Source organism: Coregonus clupeaformis, chromosome 11 (genome assembly GCF_020615455.1).
Source record: "Coregonus clupeaformis isolate EN_2021a chromosome 11, ASM2061545v1, whole genome shotgun sequence".
Classification (NCBI taxonomy): Eukaryota; Metazoa; Chordata; class Actinopteri; order Salmoniformes; family Salmonidae; genus Coregonus; species Coregonus clupeaformis.
In genome coordinates this window covers 46,280,505-46,300,432 of record NC_059202.1, presented here as the reverse complement: position 1 = coordinate 46,300,432, position 19,928 = coordinate 46,280,505, and the positions used below count along the sequence as shown (strand labels likewise).

The following is a 19,928-nucleotide window of genomic DNA, read 5'->3' as shown; positions in this document are numbered from 1 at the left end:
ACTATTTTGAAACCATTTATTTTGAACACTCTACAAGACTTGGAAGGAATTCAAATTCTATTGCTCTTTTGCACCAAAGGAGAACACCAGCAACAAAACACATCAATACATGCATTTCCTTTCATGTTCTGTTATAAGTTAGAAAACACTTTTCATTTAGTTGCCTTGATCCTTTCCATCCCAGGGGTGGCATCATGGAATATTTATTATTCCGTGTACCATTTTACAGGACAACCTATAAAATATATGCTTAGCCCTAGATGGTATGACTGTGAATACGTAATGAAAACTAAAACTCTCATACATTATTTGAATCATCTAATGTTTAGTTAGTTTGTCCACGTTTTATTCCTTGAAGGAAATAAATAAGCTAAAATACTAGAGCACACCCATGAGATTGGTTCTGTTTCATGCCCGGGATTACTTAGAAACCTTTATTGGATTGATTTAAGTACAGACATGTACAGTGTAACAAAAAGAGTGCAGTGTCACACAAGATATTTGCAGTACCATGGACAACTCCACAGTAGGCTTGGGCGGTATCCAGATTGTCATACCTTTATACCGACCTTGTGCCATACCGGGAATGGTAATACCAGCACTAAACACAAGGGCCGCTATATTCTAAACCCACAGCCTCTGTAATCCGAAGGTTAGCAATGCTAACAAGTACCATGTAAAATCCCATAGAGAACGCTAACGAGCGCATAGATTACATTTTATACAGTCTCTGACCTAAACTATTTTCAGGACAGACATCCCAGCTCAAAGTTATACAACTACTCAGTTTGTGGCACGCACAAAACAAATATTAGACAGCAAGGCTCATGATCGAGGGGATTCTCTGCTGTTACCAAGCAAAGTTTGATTTTGGAAGAAGCTAACAACTTAGCTAGATAGCTAACTAACTACTAAATTAGCAAACAAAATGCACAACTCCAGAGCATTTAGCACATTTTAGACGGTTAACTTAATAGTTATAAGATGTCTAGCTGGCAAACATTTAGTTGTGAATTCCATACTGTAACTAGATCACCTGGTGTGTGCTGCACAACAGTGAGTGACTCACAAGGCTCCGGTCTCTTGGTTTCTTGTCATTGGGCGGATTTGATTATGCTGAGCCACAGGGTACCGGGCAAAGGCCCATTACGTCATCGGGCGAGGAGGGAGGAGCGCCCTTCTCAAATCTAACAGTAATCCGTGACGATCTGTCATTTTGTCAACAAGGCAGCATGGTGCATCATCCAGAAACATCTCTTTTCCATAAAACAAATGTTTTAATTTCCTAACTCGTTTTCATTGTGAAGGCAGATAAAGCTCAAAAGCAATCACTTTTGCATGTGAAAACACAGAATCATACTCATTACGCCACGTGCTCCTACGTCACTTTGTTTTGAGCCGACTTCGCCGTGGGCTTTCAACGGGGCACCTGGCTCACGCTTGGGAAGCAGCCCGGTTCCAAAACGAATGCAATTGACTTTCACCTGGTGCAAAACACACCTACAAACACCACGTGACTGGTCTCTCGTTGTGTAATTTAAATATATATGGGGGGGGGGGGTTTGTGGTATTTTACACCCTTTTTCTCCCCAAATTCGTGGTATCCAATTGGTAGTTACAGTCTTGTCTCATCACTGCAACTCCAGTACGGACGCGGGAGAGGCGAAGGTCTAGAGTCGTGCGTCCTCCGAAACACAACCCAACTAAGCCGCACTGCTTCTTGGCACAGTGCCCGCTTAACCCAGAAGCCAGCCGCACCAATGTGCTGGAGGAAACACCGTACACCTGGCGACCGAGTCAGCGTGCACTGCGCCCGGCCCGCCACAGGAGTCGCTAGTGCGCGATGGGACAAGAACATCCCTGCCGGCTAAACCCTCCCCTACCCTGGACGGCGCTGGGCCAATTGTGCGCCGCCCCATGGGTCTCCCGGTCTCGGCCGGCTGCGACAGAGCCTGGATCTCTAGTGGCACAGCTAGCACTGTGATGCAGTGCCTTAGACCACTGCGTCACTCGGGAGGCCCTTGTTGTGTAATTGTAAACAAACCACGTGACGGGGAACTACCGGTAAGCTCCATAATGAAAAATTATGTGACAGGTGAAATAAAATGAAGTGATCTGCTTTATCTCCTAATGTATTGCACAAGTTGACTGCAGGTATTTACCTTAAAAGTAGCTACAAATATTCAAATGTATAAAAAAAATGTATAAGAAATAGTTAACGGTATTGACGGTATTGAAAAAAACATCCCGTGGCTATTTCCAAATACCTCGGTATACGGTTTACCGCCCAAGCCTCCTCCACAGCATCAAACACTCATGTGGACATTTTAGCACTGCTTGCCCAGAATAACTAGTTTCCCACACAATCCTGACCTGACAGTCCACTAGTTCAAAAGCACCTGTATTACAAGTAACTACACACTATTTTGACACTAAATACACACTATCTTACTGGTACAATATTTGCCCCACTTAGCCACAGTAGTCTTAACTCCAGAACAGGCCCTCTAGTCTAACTTCATTGACAGACAAGCTAAAGATCCAGGAGTGACTTGTGCTAGATGAAGATGAAGATAACTAGTCATGGTCTGATATCGACAGGCCTGGGTGGTTGCCTGTAAAGCAGCAGATCAACGGCTGTGACATTTTAATTTACATTTTATTTAACTAGGCAAGTCATTTAAGAACAAATTCTTATTTACAATGACGGCCTACCAAGAGGCAAAAGGCCTGCTGCGATAAAAAATAAAATGTAGGACAAAACACACATCACGACAAGAGAGACACCACATCAAGAGAGACCTAAAACAACAAGACAGCAACACATGATAACACAGCATGGTAGCAACACAACATGACAACAACACAGTAGCAACACAACATGGCAGCAGCACAACATGGTAGCAGCACAAACATGGTACAAACATTGTTAGGCACAGACGAAGCAAAAAGGTAGAGACAACAATACATCACGTGAAGCAGCCACAAGTGTCAGTAAGAGTGTCCATGATTGAGTCTTTGAATGTTTTTTGAGAGTTTTTTGCAGCTCGTTCCAGTCGCTAGCTGCAGCAAACTGAAAAGAGGAGCAACCCAGGGATGTGTGCGCTTTGGGGACCTTTAACAGAATGTGACTGCCAGAACGGGTGTTGTATGTGGAGGATGAGGGCTGCAGTAGGTATCTCAGATAGGAGGGAGTGAGGCCTAAGTAAATAAGTATCATCAAGTGGGTCTTGCGCTGTGTATACAGAGATGGCCAGTTTACAGAGGAGTTTAGGGTGCAGTGATGTGTACTATAAGGAGCATTGGTGGAAATCTGATGGCCGAATGGTAAAGAACATCTAGCCACTCGAGAGCACCTTTCCTGCCGATCTATAAATTACGCCTCCGTAATCTAGCATGGGTAGGATGGTCATCTGAATCAGGGATAGTTTGGCAGCCGGGGTGAAAGAGGAGCGATTACAATAGAGGAAACCAAGTCTAAATGTAATCTTAGCCTGCAGCTTTGATATATGCTGAGAGAAGGACAGTGTACCATCAAGCCATACTCCCAAGTACTTGTATGAGCTGACTACCTCAAACTCTAAACCCTTATGGGGGGGGGTCAAAAGCTTTGGCCAAGTCAATAAAAATAGCAGCACAACATTGCTTAGAATCAAGGGCAGTGGTGACATCATTTAGAACCTTAGACATGATGCCCCTGACAGCTGATAGATAAAAGCCTCCTATTGATTGGCACTAAATAGAGTGATTGATGGATCCGCCTGAAAATGATTGGATGACTCAGAGAGGACTGAGGAGGAGAGAAGTGCATCTGGACTTACAGCTAGTCTATTGGTATAAGTACGAAGAGGACAGGGAGGAGGAGGAACAGGAGGGGGGATGAGGAGGAGGAAGGGGAGGAGTAAAAGGAGGAACTACAGTCAATGAGGAAGAAGAGGAGGAGAAAGAAGAGAGAATTAAGAAAGGGTGAAGACTATTTCTCTTGGAAGCAGATGCACGGAGAGCCAAGGCTCTGGCATAGTAAGTCATGGCCTCCCTCATCTCTGATAATTTCTCTCAGGGAGGTGACCAAGAACCCGATGGTCATGCTGACAGAGCTCCAGAGTTCCTCTGTGGAGATGGGAGAACCTTCCAGAAGGACAACCATCTCTGCAGCACTCCACCAATCAGGCCTTTATGGTAGAGTGGCCAGACAGAAGCCACTCCTCAGTAAAAGGCACATGACAGCCCGCTTGGAGTTTGCCAAAAGGCACCTAATGACTCTCAGACCATGAGAAACAAGATTCTCTGGTCTGATGAAACCAAGATTGAACTCTTTGGCCTGAATGCCAAGTGTCACGTCTGGAGGAAACCTGGCACCACCCCTACAGTGAAGCATGGTGGTGGCAGCATCATGCTGTGGGGATGTTTTTCAGCAGCAGGGACTGGGAGACTAGTCAGGATCGAGGCAAAGATTAACAGAGCAAAGTACAGAGAGATCCTTGATGAAAACCTGCTCCAGAGCACTCAGGACCTCAGACTGGGGCGAAGGTTCACCTTCCAACAGGACAACGACACTATGCACACAGCCAAGACAAGGCAGGAGTGGCTTCGGGACAAGTGTCTGAATGTCCTTGAGTGGCCCTGCCAGAGCCCGGACTTTAACATCTCTGGAGAGACCTGAAAATAGCTGTGCAGCAGCGCTCCCCATCCAACCTGACAGAGCTTGAGAGGATCTGCAGAGAAGAATGGGAGAAACTCCCCAAATACAGGTGTGCCAAGCTTGTAGCGTCATACCCAAGAAGACTCGAGGTTGTAATCACTGCCAAAGGTGCTTCAACAAAGTACTGAGTAAAGGGTCTGAATACTTATGTAAATGTGACATTTCTAAAAACCTGTTTTTGCTTTGTCATTATGGGGTATTGTGTGTAGATTTAATACATTTTAGAATAAGGCTGTAACCTAACAAAATGAGAAAAAAGTCAAGGGGTCTGAATACTTTCCGAAGGCACTGTATGCAAAAGAAAGATATTGCATATTTCTACATTTGTGTACCTATTCAGGATACATCTCCATGAAGAGAATGATATTCATATCCATAATTATGCATTTCTGTATAGTACAGATCAGGGACCCATGATGTAATACCGTTACCGTAATTCTGTTACCAGATGTAAATCCACTTTGCCTACTGTAGTTCAATAACCAAAATCTATATTTTTTCAAACTCAAGTGGTCATGTCATAGCTGACACCCCATTATTTCTGCTGATCCTTTCATCTTCATTTGGAGCAGATAAATAACAGAGTTTTTGGAAAATGGTCACATAAACTGAGGGAGATTTTACCATCATTCTATTAACAAAATTTGCATCACCACAGTTCTTCCAGTAAATGTGTTTTTGTGAAACTTTGTATAAACTGTTCAAAGTAGTCCTTGTGCATATAGTTTGTTAAACTTTGAAATCAATGTTTTTTGTTTAGCATAAAGTGAAAAATCTGAGTCAAAGTGTAATTCCGTTTCATGGAATTGCCCATATCTAATAGGCCTACATATAAAACATGAGACCTGAACCCCTTGACACGATCCTGTCCCCAGGGAAAGTGTCTGTTTTTCCCACTAGAGAGGACAGACCATAGAGACAGAACAAAATGTTTTTTATCTATGGGACACAGACTGAAATAGATGCAGTAATGTCCTTTACAGGGAGCGATAACATTGTGCTGCATTAAATGTTGTATCCCAATTACCATTGACTAATTACCTTTAAGACATAGTGCATTACTGAATGCTTCCAGTATTTGCACACTAATAAGAGTTTATTTGACAGCACCATTAGAGTTGAGATTTATAACCAACAATTAGAACATCTGTGATGCGTGTTGATTCTGAAAAAGTCTCACACCCATTGCTACAGTAAAGCTGAGAATATGCCATAACAGAAGATAAATGAGGGACATTATTAATGCACTATAAAGCCTAAAACCATAATAAATATGATGATGAATTATCACCCCCTAAACGAGCGATTGTAATGAGTTAGTTATACAAGGAAAACAGACCTACAGTGGGGAGAACAAGTATTTGATACACTGCCGATTTTGCAGGTTTTCCTACTTACAAAGCATGTAGAGGTCTGTAATTGTTATCATAGGTACACTTCAACTGTGAGAGACAGAATCTAAAACAAAAATCCAGAAAATCACATTGTATGATTTTTAAGTAATTAATTTGCATTTTATTGCATGACATAAGTATTTGATCACCTACCAACCAGTAAGAATTCCGGCTCTCACAGACCTGTTAGTTTTTCTTTAAGAAGCCCTCCTGTTCTCCACTCATTACCTGTATTAACTGCACCTGTTTGAACTTGTTACCTGTATAAAAGACACCTGTCCACACACTCAATCAAACAGACTCCAACCTCTCCACAATGGCCAAGACCAGAGAGCTGTGTAAGGACATCAGGGATAAAATTGTAGACCTGCACAAGGCTGGGATGGGCTACAGGACAATAGGCAAGCAGCTTGGTGAGAAGGCAACAACTGTTGGCGCAATTATTAGAAAATGGAAGAAGTTCAAGATGACGGTCAATCAACCTCGGTCTGGGGCTCCATGCAAGATCTCACCTTGTGGGGCATCAATGATCATGAGGAAGGTGAGGGATCAGCCCAGAACTACACGGCAGGACCTGGTCAATGACCTGAATAGAGCTGGGACCACAGTCTCAAAGAAAACCATTAGTAACACACTACGCCGTCATGGATTAAAATCCTGCAGTGCACGCAAGGTCCCCCTGCTCAAGCCAGCGCATGTCCAGGCCCGTCTGAAGTTTGCCAATGACCATCTGGATGATCCAGAGGAGGAATGGGAGAAGGTCATGTGGTCTGATGAGACAAAAATAGAGCTTTTTGGTCTAAACTCCAGTCGCCGTGTTTGGAGGAAGAAGAAGGATGAGTACAACCCCAAGAACACCATCCCAACCGTGAAGCATGGAGGTGGAAACATCATTCTTTGGGGATGCTTTTCTGCAAAGGGGACAGGACGACTGCCCCGTATTGAGGGGAGGATGGATGGGGAAATGTATCGCGAGATCTTGGCCAACAACCTCCTTCCCTCAGTAAGAGCATTGAAGATGGGTCGTGGCTGGGTCTTCCAGCATGACAACGACCCGAAAGACACAGCCAGGGCAACTAAGGAGTGGCTCCGTAAGAAGCATCTCAAGGTCCTGGAGTGGCCTAGCCAGTCTCCAGACCTGAACCCAATAGAAAATCTTTGGCGGGAGCTGAAAGTCCGTATTGCCCAGTGGGCCAAAATCCCTGCTGCAGTGTGTGCAAACCTACAGGAAACGTATGATCTCTGTAATTGCAAACAAAGGTTTCTGTACCAAATATTAAGTTCTGCTTTTCTGATGTATCAAATACTTATGTCATGCAATAAAATGCTAATTAATTACTTAAAAATCATACAATGTGAATTTCTGGATTTTTGTTTTAGATTCCGTCTCTCACAGTTGAAGTGTACCTATGATAAAAATTACAGACCTCTACATGCTTTGTAAGTAGGAAAACCTGCAAAATCGTATCAAATACTTGTTCTCCCCACTGTATATAATTTCATCCAAACAATTTGATTGTCGGGAGTGGACCATTCTAATCCCCTGCCGACTGACTTTCATGAATTTAATCAAGGAAATAACTTGCTACCAGGTCTTTTGAATGTGAACAATGGAATAATCATAATATTCAAACATTTCAGAGTCACTGCACTGAAATGACCTATTTCACTCTACCCTCTGAATAGTGAGCATAGCATGCTAGGTTAGCCTAAAACTGAGGTAGGTGCTACTACATACCCTACTCCAGCTAAATAGAACAGCAAGAAAAGTTGAAAAAAGAACATCAAATCCTCAACCATACAAGATGTAATCGTCTTTGTTGATTTCATGCACTCAAAATGACTGCTGGAGTGGAATGTACAGTGAGGGAAAAAAGTATTTGATTCCCTGCTGATTTTGTACGTTTGCCTACTGACAAAGACATGATCAGTCTATAATTTTAATGGTAGGTTTATTTGAACAGTTTGAGACAGAATAACAACAAAAAAATCCAGAAAAACGCATGTCAAAAATGTTATAAATTGATTTGCATTTTAATGAGGGAAATAAGTATTTGACCCCTCTGCAAAACATGACTTAGTACTTGGTGGCAAAACCCTTTTGGCAATCACAGAGGTCAGACATTTCTTGTAGTTGGCCACCAGGTTTGCACACAATCTCAGGAGGGATTTTGTTCCACTCCTCTTTGCAGATCTTCTCCAAGTCATTAAGGTTTCAAGGCTGACGTTTGGCAACTCGAATCTTCAGCTCCCTCCACAAATTTTCTATGGGATTAAGGTCTGGAGACTGGCTAGGCCACTCCAGGACCTTAATGTGCTTCTTCTTGAGCCACTCATTTGTTGCCTTGGCCATGTGTTTTGGGTCATTGTCATGCTGGAATACCCATCCACGACCCATTTTCAATGCCCTGGCTGAGGGAAGGAGGTTCTCACCCAAGATTTGACGGTACATGGCCCCGTCCATCGTCCCTTTGATGCGGTGAAGTTGTCCTATCCCCTTAGCAGAAAAACACCCCCAAAGCATAATGTTTCCACCTCCATGTTTGACGGTGGGGATGGTGTTCTTGGGGTCATAGGCAGCATTCCTCCTCCTCCAAACACGGCGAGTTGAGTTGATGCCAAAGAGCTCAATTTTGGTCTCATCTGACCACAACACTTTCAGCAAGTTCTCATCTGAATCATTCAAATGTTCATTGGCAAACTTCAGACGGCCCTGTATATGTGCTTTCTTGAGCAGGGGGACCTTGCGGGCACTGCAGGATTTCAGTCCTTCACGGCGTAGTGTGTTACCAATTGTTTTCTTGGTGACTATGGTCCCAGCTGCCTTGAAATCATTGACAAGATCCTCCTGTGTAGTTCTGGGCTGATTCCTCACCGTTCTCATGATCATTGCAACTCCACGAGGTGAGATCTTGCATGGAGCCCCAGGCCGAGGGAGATTGACAGATATTTTGTGTTTCTTCCATTTGCAAATAATTGCACCAACTGTTGTCACCTTCTCACCAAGCTGCTTGGCGATGGTTTTGTAGCCCATTCCAGCCTTGTGTAGGTCTACAATCTTGTCCCTGACATCCTTGGAGAGATCTTTGGTCTTGGCCATGGTGGAGAGTTTGGAATCTGATTGATTGATTGCTTCTGTGTACAGGTGTCTTTTAAATAGGTAACAAGCTGAGATTAGGAGCACTCCCCTAATCTCAGCTCGTTACCTGTATAAAAGACACCTGGGAGCCAGACATCTTTCTGATTGAGAGGGGGTCAAATACTTATTTCCCTCATTAAAATGCAAATCAATTTATAACATTTTTGACATGCGTTTTTCTGGATTTTGTTGTTCTTATTCTGTCTCTCACTGTTCAAATAAACCTACCATTAAAATTATAGACTGATCATTTCTTTGTCAGTGGGTAAACTTACAAAATCAGCAGGGGATCAAATACTTTTTTCCCTCACTGTATGTACACTGTTCCATCTGTAACTGGTATGAATAATGTGTGTCAATCATAGTAATGCTTAGTGGACTAAACTCCACTCCATGGTGAAGAAAATTAATGATGAACATCCTAAATTCCTAGTATCCCGTCACCTCCTCTCCTCAGAGGTGGAATTGAAATGGTCTCTGAGCGGTCTGTTCAGTAGCTGTACAGTACCATGTAGCTAGAGCTCCATACCACTACCAAGCTTCAACGTCTTTAAATGCATGAGGCCGATATTCCAAATTCCTGCACGTTCCTAGACAAATTAATATCCCAATATTCCAACAGTCTGAAATCAACTTTAAGATTAGAGGGAATTCTGCTGGTTTATCATGATTACTGAGGGCTTCTGTGAGTTCTGAATCGCAAGTTGAACAAATAACACTAGCCAAGGCCCAGTGCTCATTATGCAAATAATAATACAGCACGAAAGAAAAACACCAAAATATTTTATGTAAAACCTCTTCATATCCAGCTATTTCCCTACAGATCAAATTTAAATGTACAGTTCGCACACCTCACTTAGGGGGAAAGTCTACTTAAACAATAAAATAAACAGAGGTGATGAAATTGGCTTTAAAGATAGAAGTCCAGCCCACATTAAAGTAAACATTTTACACCACATAAAAAAATTCTGGCTGCTCTTTTCATATGCAAGCCTCAGACTCCATGGGTCTGGGTAGGGAAGTGCCCCAGTGCAATCTGCTGGAGAGGAAAAACAGCCTGGAGTGGAGACTAATCCTGGCCATGTCGCAAATGACACCCTATTCCCTATATAGTGCACTACAGTTGACCAGGGCTCTTTTCAAAAGTAGTGCACTATGTAGGGAATAGGGTGCCATTTAGGAGACATCCCCAGATACCAGCCCACTACCACTGCTGCAGCTATCAGATGGCTTATCTAGCTACCTACCTCCTGCCTGGCCTGTACTGTATGTCAATGTCTAAGACTCCATGTGAATAACAAGCTAATCCCTGGCAGGAATAAGGGCTGGACTTGACTTAGCGGTGGTGTAATTAACCCCGTGGTGAGATGCAGGATGTGTTGGAATGTTAATGCTCATGAAAAAAATATATTATCATGAAATACACAAAAAATACACCAAAAAAAACAGTAAGACAGTAATACATGGCAAAGAGTTCAGAGTTAAAAGCCTTAGCCATACCTCGCCACTGTGTGTACAGTAGGGTATGCATCTATGCGTTTGCCTCTGCTGACTTCAGCCCGTTTAGTTGCCCTGTGGGGTGAGATTAACGTTATTGTTTTGTAGTGTATGTACTATAGTAGGCCTATACCTAGTAGAGGGGAGGAAAACATTGTATTGCTCTCAGCAGAAAGAACACAGTGAGTCTGTGAGATGAAACAGCAGGACATGATACAAATCGCTCCATGATACAACAAAGCTGTTGTTGTTGTGTGCTTATGTGTATGGGCAAAAATGACCCATCTGGTTGATCATAATATTCTACCAAGAGCTCTTTCTTAGTTTAATGTAGTCGATTCACCCCTAACACAGACAAAGACACACACGCAGTACTGTATTACAGAAGGGTTTAGGCCTACATCAAATAGCCACAGTGTATCATGTCATGTGAACCTGTGCTACTAATTTTCTAAAACTTGCCAGCAGCCGTTGGTTACTTTATGAGTATTCAACATTCCAATACAGCTAGTCTGGTTTCCATAATCCCCCAGTAAATCAAGGGATAATTAAGTAATGTGACCTGAATACCTCAACTACAGGCCTAAATGAGGGGGGAGGGGGGGGGGATCTTCAAACCAGTCAATGTGGTTTCCAGTTCTTCTACCCTTGCCTGTATGAAGTAGACTTAAGGAGGCCAGCTATAAAAAGGCGACAGAGTAGAGTAGCCAAGCTCTGACTGTTCCCTCCAGGGGTGGCTACAGTCATTTAGAGCAGGGGTTCCCAAACTTTTGCACTCAGGCTCATTTTCTTGCAATTCTATTCATTTTGCCATGTCTAATGTGTATTCACGTGATATTTGAGTGACTCAAACATTACAACAAAATATATGGGCAAAAAAACCTAGCTAAATATTTTTTGCTGACATGGGCTAGTTGATCTGGAAATTTCTGACAAGTTATAAATAGCTCTCTAAAGTATTCAACGACTGACATGGCAATAGGAAAACTGATGATGCACTACCCAAATTCGAAATTGCATCTTGTGCATTCTACGATTACAACTTTTAAGAGTAAGTTGAGAGCCGGACTAAGTTAAGAAAATAAAAATAAAATAATAATTATATATATATATATATATATATATACACACACAGAACCAGTCAAAAGTTTGGACACACCTACTCATTCCATTGTAGAATAATAGTGAAGACATCAAAACTATGAAATAACACATATGGAATCATGTAGTAACCAAAAAAGTGTTAAACAAATCAAAATATATTTTATATTTGAGATTCTTCAAATAGCCACCCTTTGCCTTAATGATAGCTTTACACACTCTTGGCATTCTCGCAACCAGCTTCACCTGGAATGCTTTTCCAACAGTCTTGAAGGAGTTCCCACATGCTAAGCACTAGTTGGCTGATTTTCCTTCACTCTGCGGTCCGACTCATCCCAAAGCATCTCAATTGGGTTGAGGTCGGGGGATTGTGGAGGCCAGGTCATCTGATGCAGCACTTCATCACTCTCCTTCTTGGTAAAATAGCCCTTACACAGCCTGGAGGTGTATTGGGTCATTGTCCTGTTGAAAAACAAATGTAGTCCTACTAAGCCAGTATGAAAAATGTATGCACTCACTAACTGTAAGTCGCTCTGGATAAGAGCGTCTGCTAAATTACTAAAATGTAAAATGTAAGGGCAAACCAGATGGGATGGCGTATCGCTGCAGAATGCTGTGGTAGCCATGCTGGTTAAGTGTGCCTTGAATTTTAAATAAATCACAGACAGTGTCACCAGCAAAGCACCCCTCCTCCATGCTTTACGGTGGGAATTACACATGCAGAGATCATCCGTTCACCCACACCGCGTCTTACAAAGACACAGCGGTTGGAACCAAAAATCTCCAATTTGGACTCCAGACCAAAGGACACATTTCCACCGGTTTAATGTCCATTGCTCGTATTTCTTGGCCCAAGCAAGTCTCTTATTTTTATTGGTGTCCTTTAGTAGTGGTTTATTTGCAGCAATTTGACCATGAAGGCCTGATTCACACAGTCTCCTCTGAACAGTTGATGTTGATATGTGTATTTTCCTTCAATTCTGTGAAGCATTTATTTGGGCTGCAATTTCTGAGGCTGGTAACTCTAATGAACTTATCCTCTGCAGCAGAGGTAACTCTGGGTTTTCCATTCCTGTGGCGGTCCTCATGAGAGCCAGTTTCATCATAGCGCTTGATGGTTCTTGCGACTGCACTTGAAGAAACTTTAAAAGTTCTTGAAATGTTCCATATTGACTGACCTTCATGTCTTAAAGTAACAATGGACTGTTGTTTCTCTTTGCTTATTTGAGCTGTTCTTGCCATAATATGGACTTGGTCTTTTACCAAATAGGGCTACCTTCTGTATACTACCCCTACCTTGTCACAACACAACTGATTGGCTCAAACGCATTAAGAAATAAAGAAATTCCACAAATGAACTTTTAAGAAGGCACACCTGTTAACTAAAATGCATTCCAGGTGACTACCTCATGAAGCTGGTTGAGAGAATGCCAAGAGTGTGCAAAGCTGTCATCAAGGCAAAGGGTGGCTATTTGAAGAATCTCAAATATAAAATATATTTAGATTTCTTTAACACTTTTTTTGGTTACTACATGATTCCATATGTGTTATTTCATAGTTTATGTCTTCACTATTATTCTACAATGTAGAAAATAGTAAAAATAAAGAAAACTCCTTTAATGATGTGCTGTGTCCAAACTTTTGACTGGTAGTATATATATACAGTGAGGGAAAAAAGTATTTGATCCCCTGCTGATTTTGTACGTCTGCCCACTGACAAAGAAATTATCAGTCTATAATATTAATGGTAGGTTTATTTGAACAGTGAGAGACAGAATAACAACAAAAAAATCCAGAAAAACGCATGTCAAAAATGTTATAAATTGATTTGCATACCCTCACTGTATGTATATATATATATAAATCTTATTTAACGAGGAAAAGTATAAAAAACACAGCTGTGTTCATCACTATCCTCTTGCAATAGGACCAACTGGATGGCAAAAACAGTGCTAATAGTACCTCAAAATTAATATTAATCAAAAAATAACTATGGACCATGCCAAAAGAGTTGAAAAAGAACGTTGAGTGAGGAAAAGAAGGGTTCAATTCTGGCTTTACTGGCAGAGGGATACAGTGAGCGTCAGGTTGCTTCCGTCCTTAAAATTTCAAAGACGGCAGTTCATAAGAACAAGGTCAAGCAGCAGACATTGGGGACAACAAAGCTACAGACCGGCAGAGGGCGAAAACGACTCTCTACTGACCGGGATGACCGCCAACTCATTCGAATGTCACTCTACAACCGTAGGATGACATCAAGTGACCTACAAAAAGAATGGCAAACGGCAGCTGGGGTGAAGTGCACGACGAGGACGGTTCGAAACAGGCTCCTAGGGGCAGGGCTGAAGTCGTGCAAAGCTAGAAAAAAGCCCTTCATCAATGAGAAGCAAAGAAGAGCCAGGCTGAGGTTTGCAAAAGACCATAAGGATTGGACCGTAGATGACTGGAGTAAGGTCATTTTCTCTGATGAGTCCAATTTTCAGCTTTGCCCAACACCTGGTCGTCTAATGGTTAGACAGAGACCTGGAGAGGCCTACAAGCCAGTGTCTCGCACCCACTGTGAAATTTGGTGGAGGATCGGTGATGATCTGGGGGTGCTTCAGCAAGGCTGGAATCGGGCAGATTTGTCTTTGTGAAGGACGCATGAATCAAGCCACGTACAAGGTTGTCCTGGAAGAAAACTTGCTTCCTTTTGCTCTGACATTGTTCCCCAACTCTGAGGATTGGTTTTTCCAGCAGGACAATGCGCCATGCCACACAGCCAGGTCAATCAAGGTGTGGATGGAGGACCACCAGATCAAGACCCAGTCATGGCCAGCCCAATCTCCAGACCTGAACCCCATTGAAAACTTCTGGAATGTGATCAAGAGGAAGATGGATGGTCACAAGCCATCAAACAAAGCCGAGCTGCTTGAATATTTGCGCCAGGAGTGGCATAAAGTCACCCAACATCATTATGAAAGACTGGTGGAGAGCATGCCAAGACGCATGAAAGCTGTGATTGAAAATCAGGGTTATTCCACCAAATATTGATTTCTGAACTCTTCCTAAATTAAAACATTAGTATTGTGTTGTTTAAAAATGAACATGAACTTATTTTCTTTGCATTATTCGAGGTCTGACAACACTGCATCTTTTTTGTTATTTTGACCAGTTTGGGGGAATTTGGGGGAAATGTTGTCAGTAGTTTATAGAATAAAACAAAATTGTTAATTTCACCCAAACACACACCTATAAGTAGTAAAACCAGAGAAACGTATATTTTTGCAGTGGTCTCTTAATTTTTTCCAGAGCTGTAATATATATATATTATATATATATATATATATAGAACCACTGCTTTAGAACACCGGGGACACCAGGTTAGCATTCTGCCCGTGGCTCCTGAAATCCAATGTCGCAGAGCGCTGCTCCTTCATGCAACAAAATGGAGAATAGTTTTTTTTTTCTTCCCTTTGCTCATGCTAGTCCCCTCTTTTTGTTTCTCAAAACCATTGTGTCAAAACAGCCTGTTCATCTCCATCCATACGGTGAGGCACTGCTCTCTTTGACGGTATCCTCCTGTCCGACCCAACGACAGAGGGAAATAATGCTGTAAAGAGGAGAAGACAGCAGGCAGGCATCAATTGGGAGAGCGTGCCTAAAATGGCTCCGACTGCATAGTAATGCACTTAATGCTCGTCTATCTGCTCATTAGCCTGCCAATTAGGTGGCCTAATTTCACACTGACATTTAGAAAAGTTCCCCCGTTAATGGAAAAGCAACAGCGAGAGACAAAGAGAGAGCAAGAGAGAGAGAGAGAGAGAGAGAAACATGAAAGTCTGTTCTCTGAGTAATGTTCAAGAAACGTGTTGTCGAACTACTGGCTGGCCTGATAGAATTGCGTTAGTTGCGTAACATAAAGATGGCACATATACAGTGGGGGAAAAAAGTATTTAGTCAGCCACCAATTGTGCAAGTTCTCCCACTTAAAAAGATGAGAGAGGCCTGTAATTTTCATCATAGGTACACGTCAACTATGACAGACAAATTGAGGAAAAAAAATCCAGAAAATCACATTGTAGGACTTTTAATGAATATATTTGCAAATTATGGTGGAAAATAAGTATTTGGTCACCTACAAACAAGCAAGATTTCTGGCTCTCACAGACCTGTAACTTCTTCTTTAAGAGGCTCCTCTGTCCTCCACTCGTTACCTGTATTAATGGCACCTGTTTGAACTTGTTATCAGTATAAAAGACACCTGTCCACAACCTCAAACAGTCACACTCCAAACTCCACTATGGCCAAGACCAAAGAGCTGTCAAAGGACACCAGAAACAAAATTGTAGACCTGCATCAGGCTGGGAAGACTGAATCTGCAATAGGTAAGCAGCTTGGTTTGAAGAAATCAACTGTGGGAGAAATTATTAGGAAATGGAAGACATACAAGACCACTGATAATCTCCCTCGATCTGGGGCTCCATGCAAGATCTCACCCCGTGGGGTCAAAATGATCACAAGAATGGTGAGCAAAAATCCCAGAACCACACGGGGGGACCTAGTGAATTACCTGCAGAGAGCTGGGACCAAAGTAACAAAGCCTACCATCAGTAACACACTACACCGCCAGGGACTCAAATCCTGCAGTGCCAGACGTGTCCCCCTGCTTAAGTCCAGGCCCATCTGAAGTTTGCTAGAGTGCATTTGGATGATCCAGAAGAGGATTGGGAGAATGTCATCTGGTCAGATGAAACCAAAATATAACTTTTTGGTAAATCTCAACTCGTCGTGTTTGGAGGACAAAGAATGCTGAGTTGCATCCAAAGAACACCATACCTACTGTGAAGCATGGGGGTGGAAACATCATGCTTTGGGGCTGTTTTTCTGCAAAGGGACCAGGACGACTGATCCGTGTAAAGGAAAGAATGAATGGGGCCATGTATCGTGAGATTTTGAGTGAAAACCTCCTTCCATCAGCAAGGGCATTGAAGATGAAACGTGGCTGGGTCTTTCAGCATGACAATGATCCCAAACACACCGCCCGGGCAACGAAGGAGTGGCTTCGTAAGAAGCATTTCAAGGTCCTGGAGTGGCCTAGCCAGTCTCCAGATCTCAACCCCATAGAAAATCTTTGGAGGGAGTTGAAAGTCCATGTTGCCCAGCGACAGCCCCAAAACATCACTGCTCTAGAGGAGATCTGCATGGAGGAATGGGCCAAAATACCAGCAACAGTGTGTGAAAACATTGTGAAGACTTACAGAAAACGTTTGACCTGTGTCATTGCCAACAAAGGGTATATAACAAAGTATTGAGAAACTTTTGTTATTGACCAAATACTTATTTTCCACCATAATTTGCAAATAAATTCATTAAAAATCCTACAACGTGATTTTCTGGATTTTTTTTCCTCATTTTGTCTGTCATAGTTGACGTGTACCTATGATGAAAATAACAGGCCTCTCTCATCTTTTTAAGTGGGAGAACTTGCACAATTGGTGGCTGACTAAATACTTTTTTTCCCCACTGTAAATTAAAGGTTCAGTCCAACTCGAAAAATAACAAGCACTGCTTGCATCTTGTCATAATTTACATCTTTCAACATTTGACACTTTAAAGGGTTGTTTACTTCGCAAAGCAAAGGACGCATCTTGAAAGCACATCATACATTGATAAAAATCTTAAACACTAAAAATACAGCATATACAAATACTTTCATGTCAAAAGGAGCTATTTTCTGACTAGCTCTTGGATAGAGTGTACACCCAAAGGGGCATAAGGAAGGAGCCCTCCAGCTGCTCCCTCAACAAAGTCAGAAGATGCTCATACAAAGGATAGACCTCAGAAAACAGGCTACTGGTATTGTGTCATCAGAGAGATGGTACAAGAGACCACAAGGCCAATCACGATCCTTTCAGATCCAAAGCGAGTTTGTCTCTATACACACACCCACCCTCCCACACACAGGGCTCATAGCGTCCATCCAAGGCCAAACTATAAAACCATAGAAATATAGTCTCATTCAGCAGAGAGACGGGAGAGGAGAGAGGCGGGGAGCGTAGAGCAATGAAAGAGGGGGAGAGAGAGAGGGGGACAGAGAGAGGAAAAGGGAGAGTGAGAGAGTGTAGAGAAGAGAGAGAAGAAATGGGAGAAAGAATGAAGAAAGGAGAGAGAGGGAGAGCGAGAGAGAAATAGAGAAAAGGGGAGAAAGATAGGGAAAGGGCAAAGCGAGAGAGAAGAGAGAGAGAGATAGATGGAGTGGGAGGTAGTGAATTAAAGCATTGGGCTGCTCTGTTTGTCCTCCAGTCGCCCCCATCCTTCATCTGTAGAGCAGGGCCCGTAGACGCGCCTCGCCATCATTAACAAACTATGGGTTCAGACCCTGTCACACACTATCAGCAGCTAACCCTTCTCCTTCTTTCTTTCTTTCTTTTTCCTCTCCCTCTGCCATGTACACACACGACATACTCTCTTGCACACACATAAGCAAGCTCACACACAGTACTGCGGCACACCAGACCATTAATTCAACAGGGACAGTTCACTTTGTCATTTTATCCTCCTCTCTTCCACTGTTCCTACCATAACAGACATCAGTATTTGGAGACATGAGCCAATTTGAGACAGAGATTGGAGAGAGTCTGCAGGTGTCTGGTGGGGAAAAAAAGAAACGTAGGCTAGTTGTGGAGCTAGATTATACAGGGGGGAGGGGGAGGGAGAGAGAGAGAGAGAGAGAGAGAGAGAGAGAGAGAGAGAGAGAGAGAGAGAGAGAGAGAGAGAGAGAGAGAGAGAGAGAGAGAGAGAGAGAGAGAGAGAGAGAGAACATAAAAGTAAAGCCACTGGAGCGTTTCCCGGGGAACCGTTTAACAGACTTCTTTGGCTTCTTTGCATCTGACAGCTGTGCAGCAGAGTCTCGTACTACAGAACAGGTTTGATTTGTATCAACCTCATCCTGTGTGTACATCTGTTAATGACTCTAAAAAACACTGACATGAATACTCTTATGTGTGCACACACAACACAGTTCTGTACTGTAGCCTACACTTTCTATACCAGACACCACCAGACTGCATACGATTTTCATGTTGCTAGCAGTATGGTTCTGCATGCATCTAATAATACTACAGTCATAAAATACACTGGATAGGATAGAATGCTGTAAGGCAGTGAAGGGAGTATTTCTCCAGGTAGGTCATGTTTGCTCGCAACACAAAGTCCAACCAGCCTCTTATTCATCCCATCACTGTCCTCCACTATGTTATCAAAAAACCTACAAATCATCTCTCTTTCTCTCTCTCCCTGTCTCCCTCCCTCCCTCCCCCTCCCCACTACCTCTCCCTCGCTCTCTCTCTCTCTCTTCCTCCCCACTACCGCTCTCATCTCTGTCTCGCCCCCTCTCTCTCCCCGTCTCTCTTCCTCCCTCTCTCATCTCCCTTTGTCTAATTAAAATTAGAACCAGTGACAAAAAGGGCAGCCGCAATTTAAAAAAGTATCATATCTCTCTGACTGGGCCCTTGCGTCCACAGCCTGGCACTTAACATAATTTAAAAATCACTGTGGGTGGGAGTGCCAGCAAGGACCGGCACTAAAGCCCTGAGAGACCCAGCACTGCTCGGACTCAGAGATGGACGACCCTATGTCACCAACCATAGATAATGACCACTCACTGGGATAACAGTGTGGTAGTTTTACTTGCTGAAGTACCTGTGTGGCCTGACATGGACAGTTGGACACAGTGTAGCTTGACTCCTCTCAATGGTCGGTTGCATACTGTGGAATAGATTCTGAAGGACAACCATATGTAACGTCCACTCACTGGGATACCAGAGTGTTAGCTCTACTTTACTTGTCTGTGCCCTGGCCTTATGTGGACTGGACACAGTGTAGCTTGACTCCTCTCAGCAAGAGTCAACGGTCGGTTGCAACGGTTGGTTACGTACTACAGATTCTTAAGGACAACCGATCAGAATGTCCACTCACTGGGAGTGTTAGCTTTACTTGCCTGTGTCCTGGCCTGAAGTGGGCACAGTGTTGCCTAGCTTGACTTCTCTCACCCAGAGTCAATGGTTGGTTGCATACTGTAGATTCTGACTGATGGGGAATGGAGTTCAATAAG

The 19,928-nt window shown here is 42.9% G+C and overlaps 1 protein-coding gene across 2 annotated transcripts in view; it reads right to left on the bottom strand.

Moving 5' to 3' along the window:
- The window catches only part of LOC121576898 (mitochondrial inner membrane protease subunit 2), a 176,515-nt gene that overhangs the window by 71,997 nt on the left and 84,590 nt on the right, over nt 1–19,928 (bottom strand). Inside the window, exon 4 of one of the 2 annotated variants that reach the window (XM_041890451.2) lies at nt 10,736–10,807. The exons of the other annotated variant lie outside the window; for it this stretch is intronic. Coding sequence (XP_041746385.1) covers nt 10,736–10,807 — 72 coding nt within the window. The remainder of the gene's footprint in view (nt 1–10,735; nt 10,808–19,928) is intronic. 2 annotated transcript variants of the gene reach the window in all.